The 17,780-nt window shown below is 37.7% G+C and overlaps 1 protein-coding gene and 1 long non-coding RNA gene across 2 annotated transcripts; both read right to left on the bottom strand.

The window, feature by feature from the left end:
- Positions 1 to 1,809: 1,809 nt before the first annotated feature.
- LOC137727767 (dynamin-2A) lies at positions 1,810 to 13,384 on the bottom strand. The gene is made up of 22 exons (XM_068466583.2): positions 12,850 to 13,384; positions 12,084 to 12,134; positions 11,872 to 11,992; positions 11,527 to 11,616; positions 11,365 to 11,426; positions 11,111 to 11,228; positions 10,493 to 10,829; positions 9,675 to 9,822; positions 8,987 to 9,088; positions 8,786 to 8,905; positions 8,275 to 8,358; positions 8,030 to 8,157; positions 7,610 to 7,694; positions 7,313 to 7,457; positions 6,472 to 6,548; positions 5,376 to 5,432; positions 4,672 to 4,816; positions 4,413 to 4,570; positions 3,530 to 3,643; positions 3,373 to 3,440; positions 3,054 to 3,229; positions 1,810 to 2,563 (listed from the first exon to the last, which is right to left on the bottom strand). The coding sequence occupies exons 1-22, from the start codon at positions 12,991 to 12,993 to the stop codon at positions 2,313 to 2,315; spliced, it is 2,781 nt and encodes a 926-aa protein (XP_068322684.2). The 5' UTR covers positions 12,994 to 13,384; the 3' UTR covers positions 1,810 to 2,312.
- Positions 13,385 to 15,183: 1,799 nt separating this feature from the next.
- Positions 15,184 to 15,894, bottom strand: LOC137727507 (uncharacterized). Its single transcript, XR_011067803.2, has 2 exons — positions 15,465 to 15,894; positions 15,184 to 15,361 (listed from the first exon to the last, which is right to left on the bottom strand). It is a non-coding gene; the product is annotated as an uncharacterized LOC137727507 (long non-coding RNA).
- Positions 15,895 to 17,780: the final 1,886 nt, after the last annotated feature.

Below are 17,780 nucleotides of genomic sequence, written 5' to 3'. Positions count from 1 at the left end.
TATTGTGCTACGGTGGAGTCGGGCCCGGGAAGTGGTCTCGCCCGGGCCGGGATGTGACACTTAGCCATTGAATTGGCACTAAAGATATTTTTCCGCTACCTTGAAGGTACTACGGAGGCTTATCCGTATGCATCCCGAGCAAATTGAACCCCCATGATCCTCGTAATGATACTTGCCTTGTTTGTTGCGTTGACACCGGTTACTTAACAAACCCACACAAGGCACACTCCCAAATGGTTATGCCTTTAACGTTAGAGATACTACAATTTTCTGGAGGTCCAGGTGTAGACCCTAGTTGTGAAATCTTCGAATCTTTCGAAGACTCACCACACCTCACAACACTACAAGTGAAAGACATGGTTCAAAGCTCTTGTTGAGCATATTTGAAGTACCTACGATTTTTTCACCCATCAATGAGTCCCAACGACAATATATGGAGACAATGCCACATGAATCGACCAAAACAATACATGATACATCAACAAAGTCAACACCAAGCACATTGTGCACTCATCACATCAGTAAAGTATCAGAAGATTGAAGTCAAGCAATCTGATCCCATGAGAACCTTGCCAACCTTTTCACGAAGTCACTGCCGAAGTTTACCTTCCAAAAACTTATCCAATGAATTGGTATGCGTAACTATCTCATTTGTAGTTCTCACTCGGAAGTTATGCCAAACTCAGAGAGAGTATCCAGAAATATACTCAATTGACCTTAATGTACTATTTTCCTTAAAATTAGGAGCATTTTTCCCACTGGTATTTTTGCTACCTGACTAGGTTTTAACAAGGTATGATCCTGAGCTAGTCATACCCTTATGTGCAAGGGTGTGCATTTTGCTTGCGTCTTGAAGGCGTTTAGTTTTGACTTAGTGCAACATCTCACTTTTCCCCTTACACTATAAGTTTTATCTCACCTTAGGTTTTACCATAGTCAAGTTTTGTGAGTTTTACTACATATGCATTCTCCCGTTTGTTTTTGAGACTCGCATTTGGCATTCGTTCATAGTGCTGACTAGATGAAAGGATTTCATCAACTGCTTCTGCGTTTGCCTAAAGAAGTGATGCTCCTACTTGAGTATTTCCACTCAAAGGGGAGTGTTGTGAATATATTTTATATGATATTATTGTGTAAATCTGTAGTAGACTTGGTATAGAATCCTATGAAATCTAGAAGATATTTCCTTGTACAAGTTATACAACTTGGAGAGTAATTTTCTCTCTCCTTATTGTTTACTATAAATAAAGACATAAGAAATGAGGAATAATATAGAGAACTCTTCAAGCCATTTTTCATCTCTCTTTTTTTCTATGTGCCCCATCCTTTAGTAAAATAGGCAACAACACTTACGAAATTTGCGGGTGGGTTGGTGAATTGACCACAAAAAATAATAATGGTAAAGGGTAACAGTAAAAAAAAGGTAAAGAAATTGACAGTCGATGGATTAAATTACAGAAGTTTTAACAAAACACTTCCAGTACTGTTCACTTTTTAACGATAAACCATTTTTTTACCTTTCTTTGGTACTATTCACTACACTTGTATTTGTCACTTTTCATTAAAAAAAATATTTTTTTTTACTTTTCATTAGTTTTTCTTTAAATTAATAGTGAGGAGAGAGTAAAAAAGTAATGAAAAAACTCCAACAGGCAGCCTTCGTAATAAAACATCCCACATTGCTGTTGCTAGGAGGGAGATTCCCTCAACAAGCCGGGAGATGGTGTGGATTTTCACTCGGAAACTATGCTAAAAATAGTTGCATTGAAATATCATAAAGACAGTTGCACCAAATGCAAATATCATAAATTGGACCAATCCTCCATTATGGGAAGAAATATCATAAACTGGAAAGGCTGAACCGCCTGAGACCAAATATATAACGTCAACCCTTAGTACATCCATGATCCATCCCCCACTAAAGAGGACAATCAAGATCCAAATGTTACAAACCCATCAAAGCTTGAACATACGTATCAAAAATCAAAATCATGACAGGCAAATACAGCTTTAGTATCCAAAAATGAATGGACCAAAAAAAAAAGGACAAGGAAAATGCTACGAGCAGAAAGAAAAATTGAATAGAGGAATACACGATAAGTGTTTTCAAGTATGCCTTGAATCCATCCTTGTGATACCCGGGAAAGCTGCAAGAACCTGATAGGAATGTAATCTTCTATGTACACACCCTCTCTCTTCACCGCCCATGGATATTCTACTAGAAAAATCATGGAGTAGGGCGGAGCAGCCTCATCCACCAAGAATGCAAGGGAATATATAAATCATCAATTAATATCAGTCTGGTCGCACATCTAAAAGTATCTGCTGCCTGAAGAACCTGGCGGTGGAGGTGGCAACCGATTTGGAGTACGACGGCTACCAGAGTTTGGACCAGAGTTCACATCACCATTTTGTGCTGGATCACTATAATGTCGGTTGTGACCATTAGACGAAGATCTAGATAATGAAGAACTACGGTCAACTGGACCATTTGCGGCGGCATCAAAGGCGGATCTCCAGTCATCACCTGATGCACCACTGGACGAAGATCTTGACATGCTTTCTGCAAAATTAACATACAATTTCCATAAATTGCCATGTAAATAAAGTCAAAGTACCAAGGTAAAGTTTCGATCAACATTAAGGTCCCCCATTGTTATAAACTTAGAAATGGCAAGTATTTGCATAAGAATTTCACAGTCCAATACTCTCGGTTCTTTCCAGGTGAGAAGTAAAGAAAAGAAATCTAAAATTATAAAGGTCAGGTTGGCCAAATACCTCACCAATTATAAGCAGTTTCTATCATTTATATATTCATCTACTCAAGAATAAGCAAGTCTCGGATTATATAATTTTATAGGATAGAGCCATCCACACATCCATTTTTACTTCTCACACCCCCTCTCAATTTTTGGCCATTGGATCGAATGAACGGAAGATCAATGGCCAAAAATTAACAAAGGTGTGTGGGAGGTAAAAATGGGTGTGTGAATAGCACTATCCACATTTTATAATCAAACAAAAACAAAATAATAACATTTGCTATTGCATACCCTGTGCACCACCACCAACAGAATAGCTGGATGCAGCAGCTGCTCGGTTGTCATGAATGCTGAGTTGGCGTGTTAGTTTGGAAAGGAGTAGTGACTGTTTCTGGTAGCGTTCCCTCCTACCCTTCACATTCTGATCCTCTTGAAGCAGCTCTTCAATCTTTGCTGTGCTTTGAGCACTACCCACAGAAAATGAAAATATTTATCAAACATAATTACTATTTGACACAAATAACATGAGAAAAGCAGCTTATCAGGGCTTAGCAAGTCCACATTTAAAAATAAATAGATAGATGAAAAGGAGAGAAAATATCAAGTTAACCTGACAGAGCTATATAGCTGATTTAACATGTCTTCCTTCGCCTTTTCAACTTGGCAAAGAACAACCGCCTGCTCAACCGATTAAAAATTGCATTAAAGAATTTTCCAAATGTCCAATCATAAGCACGACAAATACAAAGCCGACCTTCCACGCTTACCTTAGGGACATTAGCAGCCAAACTATTCAAAACAGCTTCAACATAACCCCGAACTTCTTGAGACATCCACCGGAGTTCTTCCTCAGGATCAGCAGGTCTTCGAGTCATTGTATCCTAAAAATAGGTCGATAAGACAACTTGACGCTTCAGAAATACAAGGCTAAGGCTACAGGTCTTAAATTGCACGTTTCATGTTTTTAAGAACTCCACCGTATGATACATGTACTTTTCATATTTAATACACGTTATTAGGCTTATTTTTTAATAATACACATAAAATTTACGTATTTTTAACAGAAAAACTAAAATATGAAAATTAAAAATAAAAAAATAAAAAAACCAACCTTTTTAATGTACGTTTTTAACAAAGTTGCCGAATAATACACATACCATACCCATTCCCATATTTTTCTATGTGCACAATATTACTGTGGAAAATTGACACAGGCTATGTTTGCAAGAGAAATTTCCAAGCCCCAAGGAATTGAGATCACAAAAAATTAGATAGGAGGGATTTGAAACTCCCTCCCTGAGCATTACAAAGGTAGATGAGAGGGAATAGCAAAAAAAATCCTACTGGAAGGTGTCATTTGCAAATCCCTCTTACATCCTTTGCATTGCTGATGGAGGGCTTTTCTAATCCCTCGTATCTAATTTTTTGCAATCCATTTCTTGCTACTTGAGCCCGATCCCTTGGAACTTGGAAATCCGCCACCCAAACGTAGCCATAAGGAATCGCAACTACAAAGATATAGGTAAGCCTCTGAAGATACCAAAAGAACAAATAACAAAATAACAAAATTCACAACGGATATTCACACATATACACAAGCATCCATTCATAATATCACAATTATAAAAGTTATCGAAGTCAGCAACTCACAAGAGAACCATCAGAAAGACTTTGTCGCATTGTAGGACCACCTTCAGTTGATGCACCCCTGGGTAGTCCTTTAGAAGGTTGAATAACCTTTCCAATCTTGTTTATCCACTCTAGCTTGTCTGCCACAGTCTCTGCCTTTAGCACAACGGCGCTGTGTGCTGCAAGAAAAATGGAATTTAGGATTATGATAACGAACTCATGCAAGAGACTGGGTGAAGCCACTGGCAGACGACTACAACGGCCAAAAACGGGGATCTACCTTTCAGAACAGTTTTATATGGAACTTTACTAGTTATCTTAAACACAAGGCTGGGTGATTTTTCTGGTCCATTTGACTTTTTGTCCTTTGAACTCTTTGATGGAGGTGGTTCATCCTCATCTGAAGCCTCTTCAATATTACACTCCTGCAAAACAATCATGGGCTTGGTCATTGCCGCAACTGGACTGCAGCATCATACTGTTATACTGAATGGTGTGCTGGCTACTGTTAACATGCACATACATGGTGTTTTGACATGTTCAATATAATGCTTTTGTGCATGCACCATGATGACAAAATTGATATGCAAGTGCATCAGTATTGCTCATATGATAAGAAGACTACAGAGACGACAAAATCTACATTACCATAAATGCTGATCACATTGTTAACCCCGGCAAGCATTTAGGTCTATATACGATTTCACTATTCTAAATTTCTATTATACTTTCAGGGATTAACTTGGTTTCCTAAAGCTCAAACCATGTGCATATGCTAATCTCAAGCCCAGTTAAAATGGTAGCATAGAACTTCATGGAAATACATTCAAAAGAAAAAATTTGGCATCAAAACATCACTTTCTAGTCATTCGGTTTCACTATATATGCCTTCCAGGGGACTTCCTACGCAAGTACAACAAGTAGCAGTATGATAACTAAATCATATGAAATTTGAAGAGGCAAGGCATTGAGGGATTCCAATACCTCCAAAGTGATGACACCACGAAAGTGTCTCTCCTCTTGCTTTTTGGTGTAGCCAAGCTATGAAATAAAGGAAGGGTCAAGGCATATCCACATAACAATTTGCAAGTGTAAAAGCAGCATCAATAACATCAACACATTCACAATCCAGAATTCAGAAGTGAAATAAAGATAGATAATGTAAGAAGCAAACAAACACCATTTCCAACATCTGGCGACACGTATATAATCTGCAAGCTAGCACAGCGGAAGTCACTGCCTTATTTGGACTTTAAAAATAAAAAATAAGTAAAAAACAAAAGCATTGAGAACATATCAGAATAAGTGCAATCACTAAGGAGAATCAGGCAAACATGAACGTATGCATTACGAGAAAAGTTGGATGAAGAAAATGGTTATTTTGACCACTACGCCTTCCCCGCTCCCAGTAAGGAGGTGAGTTGCTTTTCAAGAATTGTAGTATGTTAAAAATAAAAATATATGCATAAACTAAATAAAAATTTGAATTAAAAAAACAACACGAATGAATGTCATTCACTTTTCTCTCCCCAGAGGTTGGTTGGGTGCCACCAAATTCAATCGGACATTGAATGGATGACAAGGAAGCTTGTAATAAAAAGATCTTATGGTACTGATGACTTGAGAGAGATCCAAGAAATTTTGAAGGCATAGAAAAATTTCTGATGGAGATCAAGACTCCAACAAAGCACAACTCTTTTTATTTTCTTCACTGATATGAGGCATAACGAACTCCTAACTTTATTTTGTTCTTTATTTCTTTGAAATAGATGTAAACCGGTGTAGGGCTTTTTAAAAGATGATACCTCAGCATTTTTACAACAAACTCAATTAACTTGTCAAGAAATTGTAAACAGAAGATTTACAATGTACCAAAATTGTACAAACCCCACACACAAGCAAAATAAAATAATAATAGTTTAAACAAACTCAAAATGATCACTGCCTTAAACTTCATGCATATCAAAATATACAAAGGCATATGTCGCCTATTTGATGCATCATATCCATCGGAACACCATAATCCATTGTTGTTATATAAGCCTGGATTTATCAGGCATATGAGTGTAATTTTACAAACCTTTCCAGTCTTTTCATTCAAAACAAACCATCGCTTGCTCCACCCATTAGTTTTGGCACTTCTTTTATACAAGAAACCTGCAGATGTTGGAAACTTCAGCATTATTACATGCAATTTATATAACTTCAGAGAACTACATGGTTAAGCAAACCCCCGTCAAATAAAACCAACCCAAGATGGTGTCCAAATTAAAATTTAGTCATTTCTTTCACCTAGCATACTAATGTAAAGTTCTGAAAAGAAGAGGCAAAAAACCAATACACGACCAGAATCACACAGTACATTTCCTTGATTAATTACACTATATCTTGAAGTACAGTGGATTTTCAGAGTTCAAATTTATCACAGTTAATATCATCATTTTCATCAATTACGAATTAAGAGACGGGCGATTGAATTAGAGCATAAAAGACCTGCCATGTACGTTTCAACATTTCCTGGGTGACCCTCAAATGTCTCGAAAGAATATGTTCATGCATTTTTGCAAAACTTTAGACAAAAAATTAAGTAATTGCCCTGCTAATTGCCAAATATTTATCAAGGATTCTAAGTTCAGCACGATGCACTAAAAACATGCACAGAAGAAGAAAACCTCCATGAAACGTTACCATGGGTAATTCTAAGTTGCACAATAAAATAAAACTGTTTACATATAGTATGTATTGGCGTTTAGCTAAATGAAAATTTTTAAGTACCACTTAAAAGGGCATTCAATTAGGAAAACTCAAGAAAAAAATTGACAGGAGCAGACCTACTGTTTCCCAAAGATATTAATAAATAAAACTGTTTCAAACAAACCCTGTTCCAAGAAGTCAATAGGTGCAAGCATTTGCATACAAACCTGCTGTTATTTCGCCATCAGGACCTGCAGTCTTCAAACCAGTTGCCTCCTGCACATCTTTGCCGTCCTTACCAGATTTATCCTTATCCTTCATTGATTTCATGCTACCACCAGCTTGTTCACCTCCTGTTTGAGGGCTAGTTGCCTGAAAAAGTGGATAATGGAGAGTATGAGCAAGCACCTTAGATAATTCATGGTTGAGAAATTAGCACTCTATATGTAAACGAAATTCATGTCTACTTAATATTTTCATTTCACTAATGGCAGTTTACATAATACAAAGAGACAGTCCCATACCCGATTCATTATTGCTTGCTCTGCCTCTTGTCCTTTCTTTGAAGATCGATTTTTCACTTCTTCCTCTCTACGCTGCCTCTCCATCCTGTAATAGACCAAGAATAAATATATTATATAACAAGCTGCATGTGTAGACATCACAATACTGACTAAAAACAAACAATTTTAATAAACTAGTCCATGGGGACATGATGTGTGTGCCAACATGAGCAGCCAGACTTTCTATAAACTCTTAAAAACTGTACGACATTAAGGTGTCCACTTAAGGTGTCCACTTTGATTATCCATCTGCACATGCAAAAATCTACTAAACATGCCATAACACTGCAATTAAAAGGAATTGAGTGCACATGCAAGAAGCTTAAAACAGTTTGTGCCTGAAACTGGCATTATGTATCAACAGTCAAACAAAAAGACTACCTCCTTTGCACCAAGCGAATGAAGTGTTGAGGAGGCACAAAAGCACGCTCCATATCTACCAGTGCAACCACCATTTTCTTTGATTCATTCTTAAACGCATCCAATGCAGTACTTGCAATGGCCACAACCTTGAAAGAAATTGATGAAAAGAAATTAAGCACTACAGAATTTACTCACTGTATTAATCATGGTGTAAAATACAGAGCTAAACGCCAAAAGACTGCACAATATTTAAGGTAGCATACCTCCCTCTTGAAAGGAGGGTATCTTCCAAGACCTGGTGTAGCATTTGCAGCAGCAGAAACTATATCTACCAGGACACGGTGTACCTGTTTAATCAATCAACAAAGAACTCATCATCAATCATTTACTGGAGACGTGGCAGACAATTGTCCATATGATCAAAACAGCAGTGAAGGATGATTTTAGTTGTAGGCCCTCCAATCATTCATATCAAATAATAAAAGACAGGTGCCATCATTATTGTTTGATATCAGAAAAAACCCAAGGAAGTTTGGAGCGAATGATGTTTACAACAGAAAGCATACTGTAAATACAATCTTAAAGACAAAAAAAAGGGTCAACATAAAAGATTTCATCATTTCAATGGCTCCAGCCACAGAAAATCAAATTATAATTAACTCAATAAGAAGCGAAGGAAAGAATGAAGGGAAAGATTAGCCTTCTGTACACTCAAAAACAGAAAAGGTACATGGAATTCAAACAAGTGCAGAAGCTGAGACATAGCTAGGATACCTCATCCACACAGAGACGTGATGGTTCTTTTGCAAGCTCTAAGACCCCTTTTATTAAAGATCTCAACCCCTTTTCGGGGGATATGAGATATGGTTGATAACCATCTGCTTCCAACACAATCTGATATAGAATGATAGCAAAAGGTCATGTGAAGTTAAGAAATTTTAAACCTCAGAAAAACAAGACCATGACAAAACATACCCTCTTCACATTATTGATATCAAAATGTCGGTCTAATGGGAGTTGTTTTATTCTATTTGGAAAATTTCCTTCAAAACTTGCAACAATTTTCCATCCAGAACCCTGCATAAAAAGTTTTAAAACCACATGAACTAATAATCCAGAAACATTCTATTTCATAATAGGAAACTAAATAGTACTATATACCCTAAAAGATTCAACTACTCACAAATTCGTAATGAACTGTGATAAACCACGTAAAGTATTAACAAACAGACCAGTTTAACCTGAAAAATAAATTTTACCTAATGGAATTTATGATCCATTTCAATGGAAATAAAAAACAAATTGAATGACCAACCGATAGGGACTGCATGTATAAACCCAAAGCAAGGAGTAAATTATGAGATTTGAAGCCTACCTTCAAGAAGGTCTCAAAGTCCGACAATGATCAGACAAACTTCTCGATTAAAAAAGACAGCCCAGTACATTACAAGATTTTAAAATAAATACACATTTTTAAGGTGGGACTTTAGCTTCAGAGGAATTTTATCTTGTTGCCACTCATCTACCTTTCTTATATGAGGTTATGAACTATTTAATTCCTTTTTTCAGCTTTTTGTAATCAATAATTTGAAGGAAATAAAAAGGTATATATCACAAAAATACTTAGCACACACAAGTTGACCATTTAACTAAAAGAACTCACCTCACCAGATGTAATGTGTTGGAGAAACTTATCCTCAAACTCACGGCAAAGCTCCAAAGCTAGAGATCTGGTGCCCTCAGCACTCTGCACCATAGACGCACCAAGCTTCACTAATTCATCCTGAACTATTTGAGACTTCCCTTGTAACCTGGAAAAAGAGTAACAAGAACTATTAAGTTGAAACTGACAAATTAATATGGAAGGAAAAGAAATTACCACAGTTGAAGCAGGGAACGTATATTATTCAAGGTAGTAGTTCGATCAATAGGTTTTCATGTCCTACACTTACAGATATATTAAAGTGTTGATTGAGCTAACTTTATGAGGTCAATGCAAGTGGAATGGCCAAGTGTGATCTCATAATTAGTAAAGGTACTAGAAAATATCCCCACAAAGCATCTGGGAGGGAGTCGATCAGTAGAAAAACGGATCCACAACTCCGGATATATCCCAAAAAAGAGAGCGAGGTACGAAGAAGAAAATAACCCTGACCAAACAGCAGCAAAAAGTCTCCACACAGTGAAATAATAGGAGGTATGATGTGACAATGACTGGGCCCATCTCCCTAGAAGTGGACAGAGAGGGGAACAGGTGGCAATTGGTAGGTGGGCTAAGTTTTTCTTCATTTTTAAAGAAGCCATGGATTTTTCTTCTTGTGGAAGCTAGGTTCAAGTCTCTGATACTTCGACAACAGCCAGTTCAGAAGAGACCATTTTGTGAAATGGACCAAACATATCCTAAAGTTGTGTGTTTTGAATAATATGAGAAATACATAAGAATATTGTAAAACAAGATAAACAGAATTCGCGAAAAATTACCCAGAAAGGAGGTTTGGAAGTCGAACTTTCATACGGCTACGAATCTGCTGTGCCAGAGCATCCACCAAGGCTATTCTGCCAAGCTTACTTTGGGGAGCTCCGGTCAAAATAGACTTCAGACTTTCGCTTTCAGCCCTCCAGGCAGTTTCTAGGGAACTTTCAGAACCTCCAGACTGTGCAGAAGCTATTGCAACCGATTGACCTATCAAAGCAACCCAAGGAATATCGGATGCCCTTGATGGCCCTTGATTTAACAGAAGTGCCTGGACTGCAGCAAGTGATTTCTGATCTGAAGCAGCTTGGTCTATCTTGCTAATAACACCAACGGTTCTGGTACCTGTAATCCACATTTGATCGTCTGTTCAATCACTTCGAACAACAAAACAGAACACCATAATAAAACAATTTGTTGGAGGTGGGGGTGGGGGTGGGTGGGGTTGAAGGAATGATATTGGAGGGGGTTCAATTAATGTACAGGAACTCTAACATGCAGCATTACCAACAGGGCCTGATAATTATTAAAACATTTAGAGATCAAAGAATAAAAGCAACATTTCAGCAACCCACTCCCTAGAGTAGGGAAAAAGGGTCTTACAAACTAAATAGCAATGTTTTTACCATCTGCATCGTACTCCTTGACAACTCTGAGGGCTCGAGATGAAGCAACTTCCGGTGCTTGAGATGCAGGTATTATAACGAGCAAAATTGAATCATTGTGCTCAGCATATTCACTAATCTACAAAAGTTAAACAATTTCATTTTCAGTACCAAGTTTAAATTCAGTAAAGAGAGTGGTCGCCACTGAGACATCAAGTAAACCTAACCAAAGTCCTAGTGCAACTAACGGTCTAAAACTGCAAACAATTACATACCATAGACTCATCCATGATCCGTTGATCAAGCCCAGGTAAATCAATCAATTTGAGGGGTGGGGCTGCAATAAAACTCATGTTAGTAACCATAAAATTTCTACCAACCACGTATCATTAATTACTGAGTGAAGAGCCTGGACGCTAGGTATTAATTGAACTAACCTGTACTTGTCCGTAGTTTCAAATTAATTTCATCTCGGGTTTTTCCTGTAGCGTTACCCAGCCTACCTTGCAGTGAATGCCGTAAAGCACCTGCAGAACAAGAAGCACATTAAAGTTTAAAGTTGAAAGAATAAGAATGAGATTATCATGGTTATGACACATTATGTATCCAATACATCATGAGGTATTCCTAATATCACATAGGCTTCAACTGAGAATAAGCCCTGCATGAGTTAAGAGCCATTCAATAGGGGATTCCTAATGCTGACCAAAGATATCCAAAAACAAGCAACAGTTACACATGAACTTGAACTAATGTAAGAACACAAAAATGTAGTTACTGACTTGCAGAAACTTGTTGAGATTTATTGTCAATCTGCAGTATAATAGATTTGCTGCTCAAAGAACCATCCCTCTGCAAATCAATGCTAATGGGAGCTCGAGTAGCACCATTTTCACCGGTTGGCTGGAAGGAGAAGAGAAACATACTTTAGAATAAAATAGAGCTTTTATTTAGTCACATACCACGCAAAACTTATCTATTACATCCTACTTACCAAAACAGGATGTCCAATCAAACTGTTCAAAACTGCTGATTTACCCGCACCCTGACAATAACAACCATGAGAAAAAGAAAAATATATCAGGATCTCCGGATAGTGAGCTCAGTATGGACAAGTAGAAGATTAATTCCAAACCTAAAGAACGATAATATTCAAACATAATGTTTTTCAAAATGTAAATTCATCTTCAAGCTGTTAATCGTAGCTTATAAGCCATGGAAATAAAATCGTATGCAGACACGCATGAAGAATGCACATATCCACACACGCATGACAATGCACACTATAAGCACAGCAAGAGAACAAGTCAAATAACAGAGAGTTTATTCCCTAATCATAAGGAAACTGTAACAAATTACAATAACAGCAGTGAAAACTGCTGAATGTAACCTTCTTCAGTTAATGCAGTGCGACAAAGTAAGGCGAATCATGGACGCAAAGTAGATGCAGATCGCCAAGAACTGCCCGAGAATTTAATATCATTATCACGTTTGGTGGTCATTCTTCAAATCAAACTCCATTAACCATTTCAATATCAGATTCAATATATCCTGTCTTCTGGGAGACATGATTTCCAGTTATCAGTTAGCGAGACAAACAAACAGAGTATTCAGGCTAACCCACATCAAATAAGAAATACGAATTCAGAAGATCAAAACACGCTACGTAGATTCAAAGATCTCCGATTGCGTCAGAGCAAGCCGATTCAAAGAGATCAAAGTGCGAAAGACTGGAATCGAAAGAGGATTAGTTGACTTACAACATTGCCGAGAGCGACGACGTTAAGGAAACTGGAAGCCCTGCGAGAGGAGGTTGTGTTCTCGTCAACATCTTCGTCGGCAAGTATAGCGGCGCCTTGCCGCATCGAGTCTGATAGCTGCAACAACTCCTCGATCGCCTCCATCGCAGCAGAGGATTGAGGATCAAAGATCTGAGGGGGAGACCGACGGATCTGATTCAAACCCTAGGAATTGGGAATTCGGAACCAAAACAATCGATCTCGTCTGGTGTGGGTGTGTCTCTCTGCGCTCTCTCTATCGTTCGTTTCAACCTGAGGGAAACTGAAATTGGGGGATTCAGAACGAAACTGCGAGCGAAGGAAGACAAAGAAAGAGGAAATGTGGGAGAAGCTCGCTTTCTCTCTCTAGACTCTGTCTCTCTGACTCTGTCTCTCTATCTATTTCTTTCTTCCCACTTTCTCTCTCTTGCGTTTTGAAATCTCAGACTCTTCTCGCCATTCTCTCTCTCCTCTTTCTTTTATTTTGAATGTTTGTTTTTAATGTTTGTAGCTGGGTGGGGCTGGCTGAGTGCCGGTCCCCTTTTAATTTTTTCAATTTTAAAATTTTTTTCCTAATTAAATTCAATTCTTACTCAATACAAAAACCATATTATTGTTAATCTATTATGAGAAACTAAATTCACCCTCTCTCCTTAATAAACCGAAGATAATATCATTTATTAAAAAAAAAACTCTCTTTCTAGTATGATTTTGCTTCCACTATTTTCTCTCCATTGTTTCTTTTTGCCCCTCAAATTTCAAGCCCTCTCTTTTCAATTTCCCTTTTTTTAGGGAGTTTTAACTAATAGGAATCTTAATCTTATTTGTGACCACATTATCACGTCAGATGTACTTATGACATTAATTACTATTTATATATATAGATTACACATCAATTATCACATAACTTGTTTCTTTAAAAAAATTAAAATATGATAAAATTATATAATTGTTATTAGCATTCTAAAAATCTCATTTCACACTTTTTACAAGTATATTTTTCTTCCTAATTATAGAAAGTTTGGAGTGCAAAATGAGATTTGTGGAGTGCCAATAACAAATCCCTAAAATGATTGTGTTTTAGTCTTTGTATTTGTGGAGTGTCAATAACAGTTCCTAAAATTATTGTGTTTTAGTCTTTGTATTAAACTTTTCATTTTAACAATCGATAGTATTTACACTAAGTTGATGGAGGAGTGGACTAAACTTCACAATGGACTAGCCATAATAATTGTTCAAATTCGTTTTTGGTGAGATTCGAACCTACGACCTCTGCAAAGAGGAATACCACTAGACTACTAAGTGACAGTTTTTGTATTAAACTTAAACAGTGAGAGTAATGGATTATAATTAAGATAAGTTAAGAATTTAAATAAAAAAACATTATTGTTTTTAGATTGTAATTTTATTGATTGGCTCCCTAGTCCCTACCCCTATACCCGTTGTTAACGCGTTATTCTTGGTCTCCCCTCCCCTCTTCTATTGTCAAATTATGTTGTGTAAGATTTTTATTTTGTGTTGATATGATTGGGGGCCAGAAATTACCTTGTCTATAGAAATATCATCCCTCACCCATTGAAAGTGATCAAGACTGCAGCCAAGTTTTGAAAGTTTTCACCTTCTACCAGTGGCCTTGGTTCAGTTGGTTCAGTTAAAGGTTATTTGACCGAGTGCAAACCTTTACATTCACTGAAAAATGCTTATAAAGACAATCTTATGTTTAACTTTGATGGGCTTTGTTCGTGATACTTTGGCCGCAGCAGGAGTCGTCATCAAAAATCATGTTAGTTGTCTCATCATTACAAGTGTCGTTGTGCCATATGAATACTTTCATGGCTAAAGTTGTCACTCTCATTATGGCACTGTTCATGCCAAATGTGTTAGTTTCAAGTGGATTTTAGTGGAAGGGCTATCTAAAATCCTACTTAATTGTGGGTATGAGTTAGTCTTGGATTGTATTTTGTTAGATTCGTCTCCTCGTTATACTAGACAAGCTACAACTTGACTCTTGTCTCTTTAATATTATTTTGATCTTTTTATATATGGTGCCCGGGCTAGACTGGGCCAGGTAGAAGGATTTTGAGTTTGGGAACCGGACCTAACCCGACCTGTTTGAAACGGGCCGGTTTGAGACGGGTCCACGGGTCCAATTACTTTTTTCTTCTTTTTCGGTTTTGGAACGGCACCGATCTGCTGAGCAAAAGCAGAAGCAAAACCAACCATTTTAGACACTCATTTGCACTACTCAGAACACAGAAAAACAAATCCTACAAATATTTATGCACTCCATGTGTTTAAACACAACCAAACTCAGCACATGTTAACGATTCTTCAAATCAATGTATAAGCAAACCATGAAATCCCATATCCATAGTTTCTAACAGAGCTCATTACTCTTACACACAAAACTACATCAAATCAATCTCACAAATAACCAAATTGTTCAAATCGGCAAATCGAATCAGTTAAATGGTACATTGAGTTGAACCCAACCCTGAAAATTACACACAAATTAAAGAAAATTAGAACCCTAAGTCTCAATTTCCTGACAATAGCAAGCATTACACAGAAATTAAAGAAAGTGGAAAAGGAATTACTCGAATGAGCCAGTTTTTTAGGCCTGGCCATGCTTGCTACTCCCGCCGATCCTTGAAATACTTACAAAGTCTTCCTCCATGAAAACATCATCGTTATATGCTAGGAGCACGGGGCCTTGCCACGGCACCAAGGTCTCTGAAAGAAGAAAGTCGGTGCCCGAACTCGCTCATCCTCCATATCTTCGACTTAGTCTCCGACATTAAGACCCTCATCGATCTTCCTTCAGAACTTCAACTCGGCCTCTAAGACGTGGTATCGAACGAAAAGCTTTACTGGCACTACGTATCTAAGAGTGGTCAAATAGTACAAAGGCTTCGGCGACGTGGTAGTGGGGCTGAGCGATAATATCAATGAGGTGAGGCTAGTGAGTGGTGAGTGGTGAGTGGTGAGCACTGTGAGGAGAAAAAGAAGATTCAGAATTTGAGACTATAGGCGAGGGACCGAGGGAAAGAGTCTGAGAGTCTGATTCTGGAACTCGGGAGGAATTCACTAGGGTTGAAACCAACGGTTGAGATTGGATGATAGGTTATCATTCAATCTCGCCCGTTCATTATAATTAGAAATGGGTCGATCTGGGTACCCATTTTTCTAAGTATATGGACTCAGCCCGCCCCGTAAATGAAAAGGGCTTACCCTGTCTGTTCTCTAAAATATTAGGAACCGGCCTATACCTCCCCCAACCATGATTACCCGCCCCAACCCGTGGTTCCTCTACCCGTTTGTCCAGCCCTAAAACAAATAGAAAAGATTTAAAGACCTCCTTATTTTCTCCTTTTTGCTCTTTTATAGGTAAAGGAAGTGATTTCTTTAAAACTTCGCTTGTTACGAAAGTAGCTTTACAAAGCTCTTGTAAAAGTGATATCACGAGATAACTGCCTTCAAAATGTTTTGTTTTTATGAAGCCCATTTTATTGCATAACTTTATAATGAAGCTGTTTGTTGATGAAAAAAAAGATAGAAACTATAAACCTTATAATCCTGAATATGAAAGTTTCCTTGGGATTTTTAGTATAGTAGATCGGGGCTTATGATAAACTTATGAGAAAATGTATTACTAATACTACCTAAAAGGTTGATTATGCATTGCTCTATTAGAAAATGAGTCATGCAGCATTATGGGCTGAGACAAGTTTAGATGGTTATGTAGTAACCGACCTCATAAGTCACAAACTCACAGCCATCTAATTTTTAAGGTGCTCCACCACCACTCAACTTTTACTGAAGAGAAATGGTAATGGAGGAAGAAAAACTCCGACACTTGACTTCAAATTGTGAAAGTATATATTCTTAATCAAAACGGCATCTTTCGGTAAAAAATTACAATTTAGTATAGCCTTGTTTTCTTGAACATTTTTTTTTCTCGAGTGAAAGTCTGAGATTTAACTAAAGCACATTTAATTAAATATTAACTGTTCACTCTTAAAAAAATGTACAAAGAGATTTTCTGCAGGAAAAGGATCATCTGGATCCCTTCCTTCTAATCCACCAAGTCCAGGAATCCGGACCGTTGAAATTTGATCAAACGACTACAAACAGAGGTCCACTATAAAAGTTATAATAACTTTAGCCGTTAGATCAAATTTCAACGGTCCAGATCTTCGAATCTAGTAGATTAGGAGAAAGGAATCCGGAAATGATCCCCTTCCATTTCTGCATACTAATAGCGTGTTTACTAGGGAGGAATAGAGGGGACGGTAATGGAATTGCACGCACTTCGATGGATGTTTACTAGTTGGGCAGGAATCAGGTTTCGTGTGGGACCCACACCAATTCCGGAATTGGACTCCTGACATTGACGGAGTGGGATTCTCTACATTAAGCTAGTATTTGAGTTCCGGATATTGAAGGCCATCCGGAATACAACTTTTCTTCCTAAATTGCCCTCCTATAATTTTGCTTATTACAAAATAATCTACAATTTCACCATCAATGGGCAGACACTAAATCCGTCTTCTCCAATCCCACCAATTTCCATTGGAGGACTCAGGCTCAGGGCTTAGGGCAATAGACCCCATTCTTCTGGTTGCTTGCAAAAACTATTGACGAAAATGATAATTGATTGAGGATGATAGGAGGCGTCGTGAAGGTTTATGCATCTGGGCAAGTGGGAGGGCTGTTGGAAAAGAAAAGACGAGAAAGAGAAGTGATCATAATGAAAGGGGAAGGCATGGGGTCTATGCATCTGAAACAAGTGAGAGGGTAGTTGGGAAAGAAAAGGTTAAGGATGCATCTGGGCAAAGGGCTAGAATGAGGATGATGAAGATCGGGAAGAAGAAAGAGTTTCTTATCAAATAACAAGAGGGTGGGAATGGATG

The sequence above is a fragment of the Pyrus communis genome, chromosome 10 (assembly GCF_041283825.1).
Source record: "Pyrus communis isolate YQ-2024b chromosome 10, ASM4128382v1, whole genome shotgun sequence".
NCBI classification, from domain to species: domain Eukaryota; kingdom Viridiplantae; phylum Streptophyta; class Magnoliopsida; order Rosales; family Rosaceae; genus Pyrus; species Pyrus communis.
Note: the sequence above shows the minus strand (reverse complement) of the source record. Positions and strands in the feature narration are given on the sequence as shown.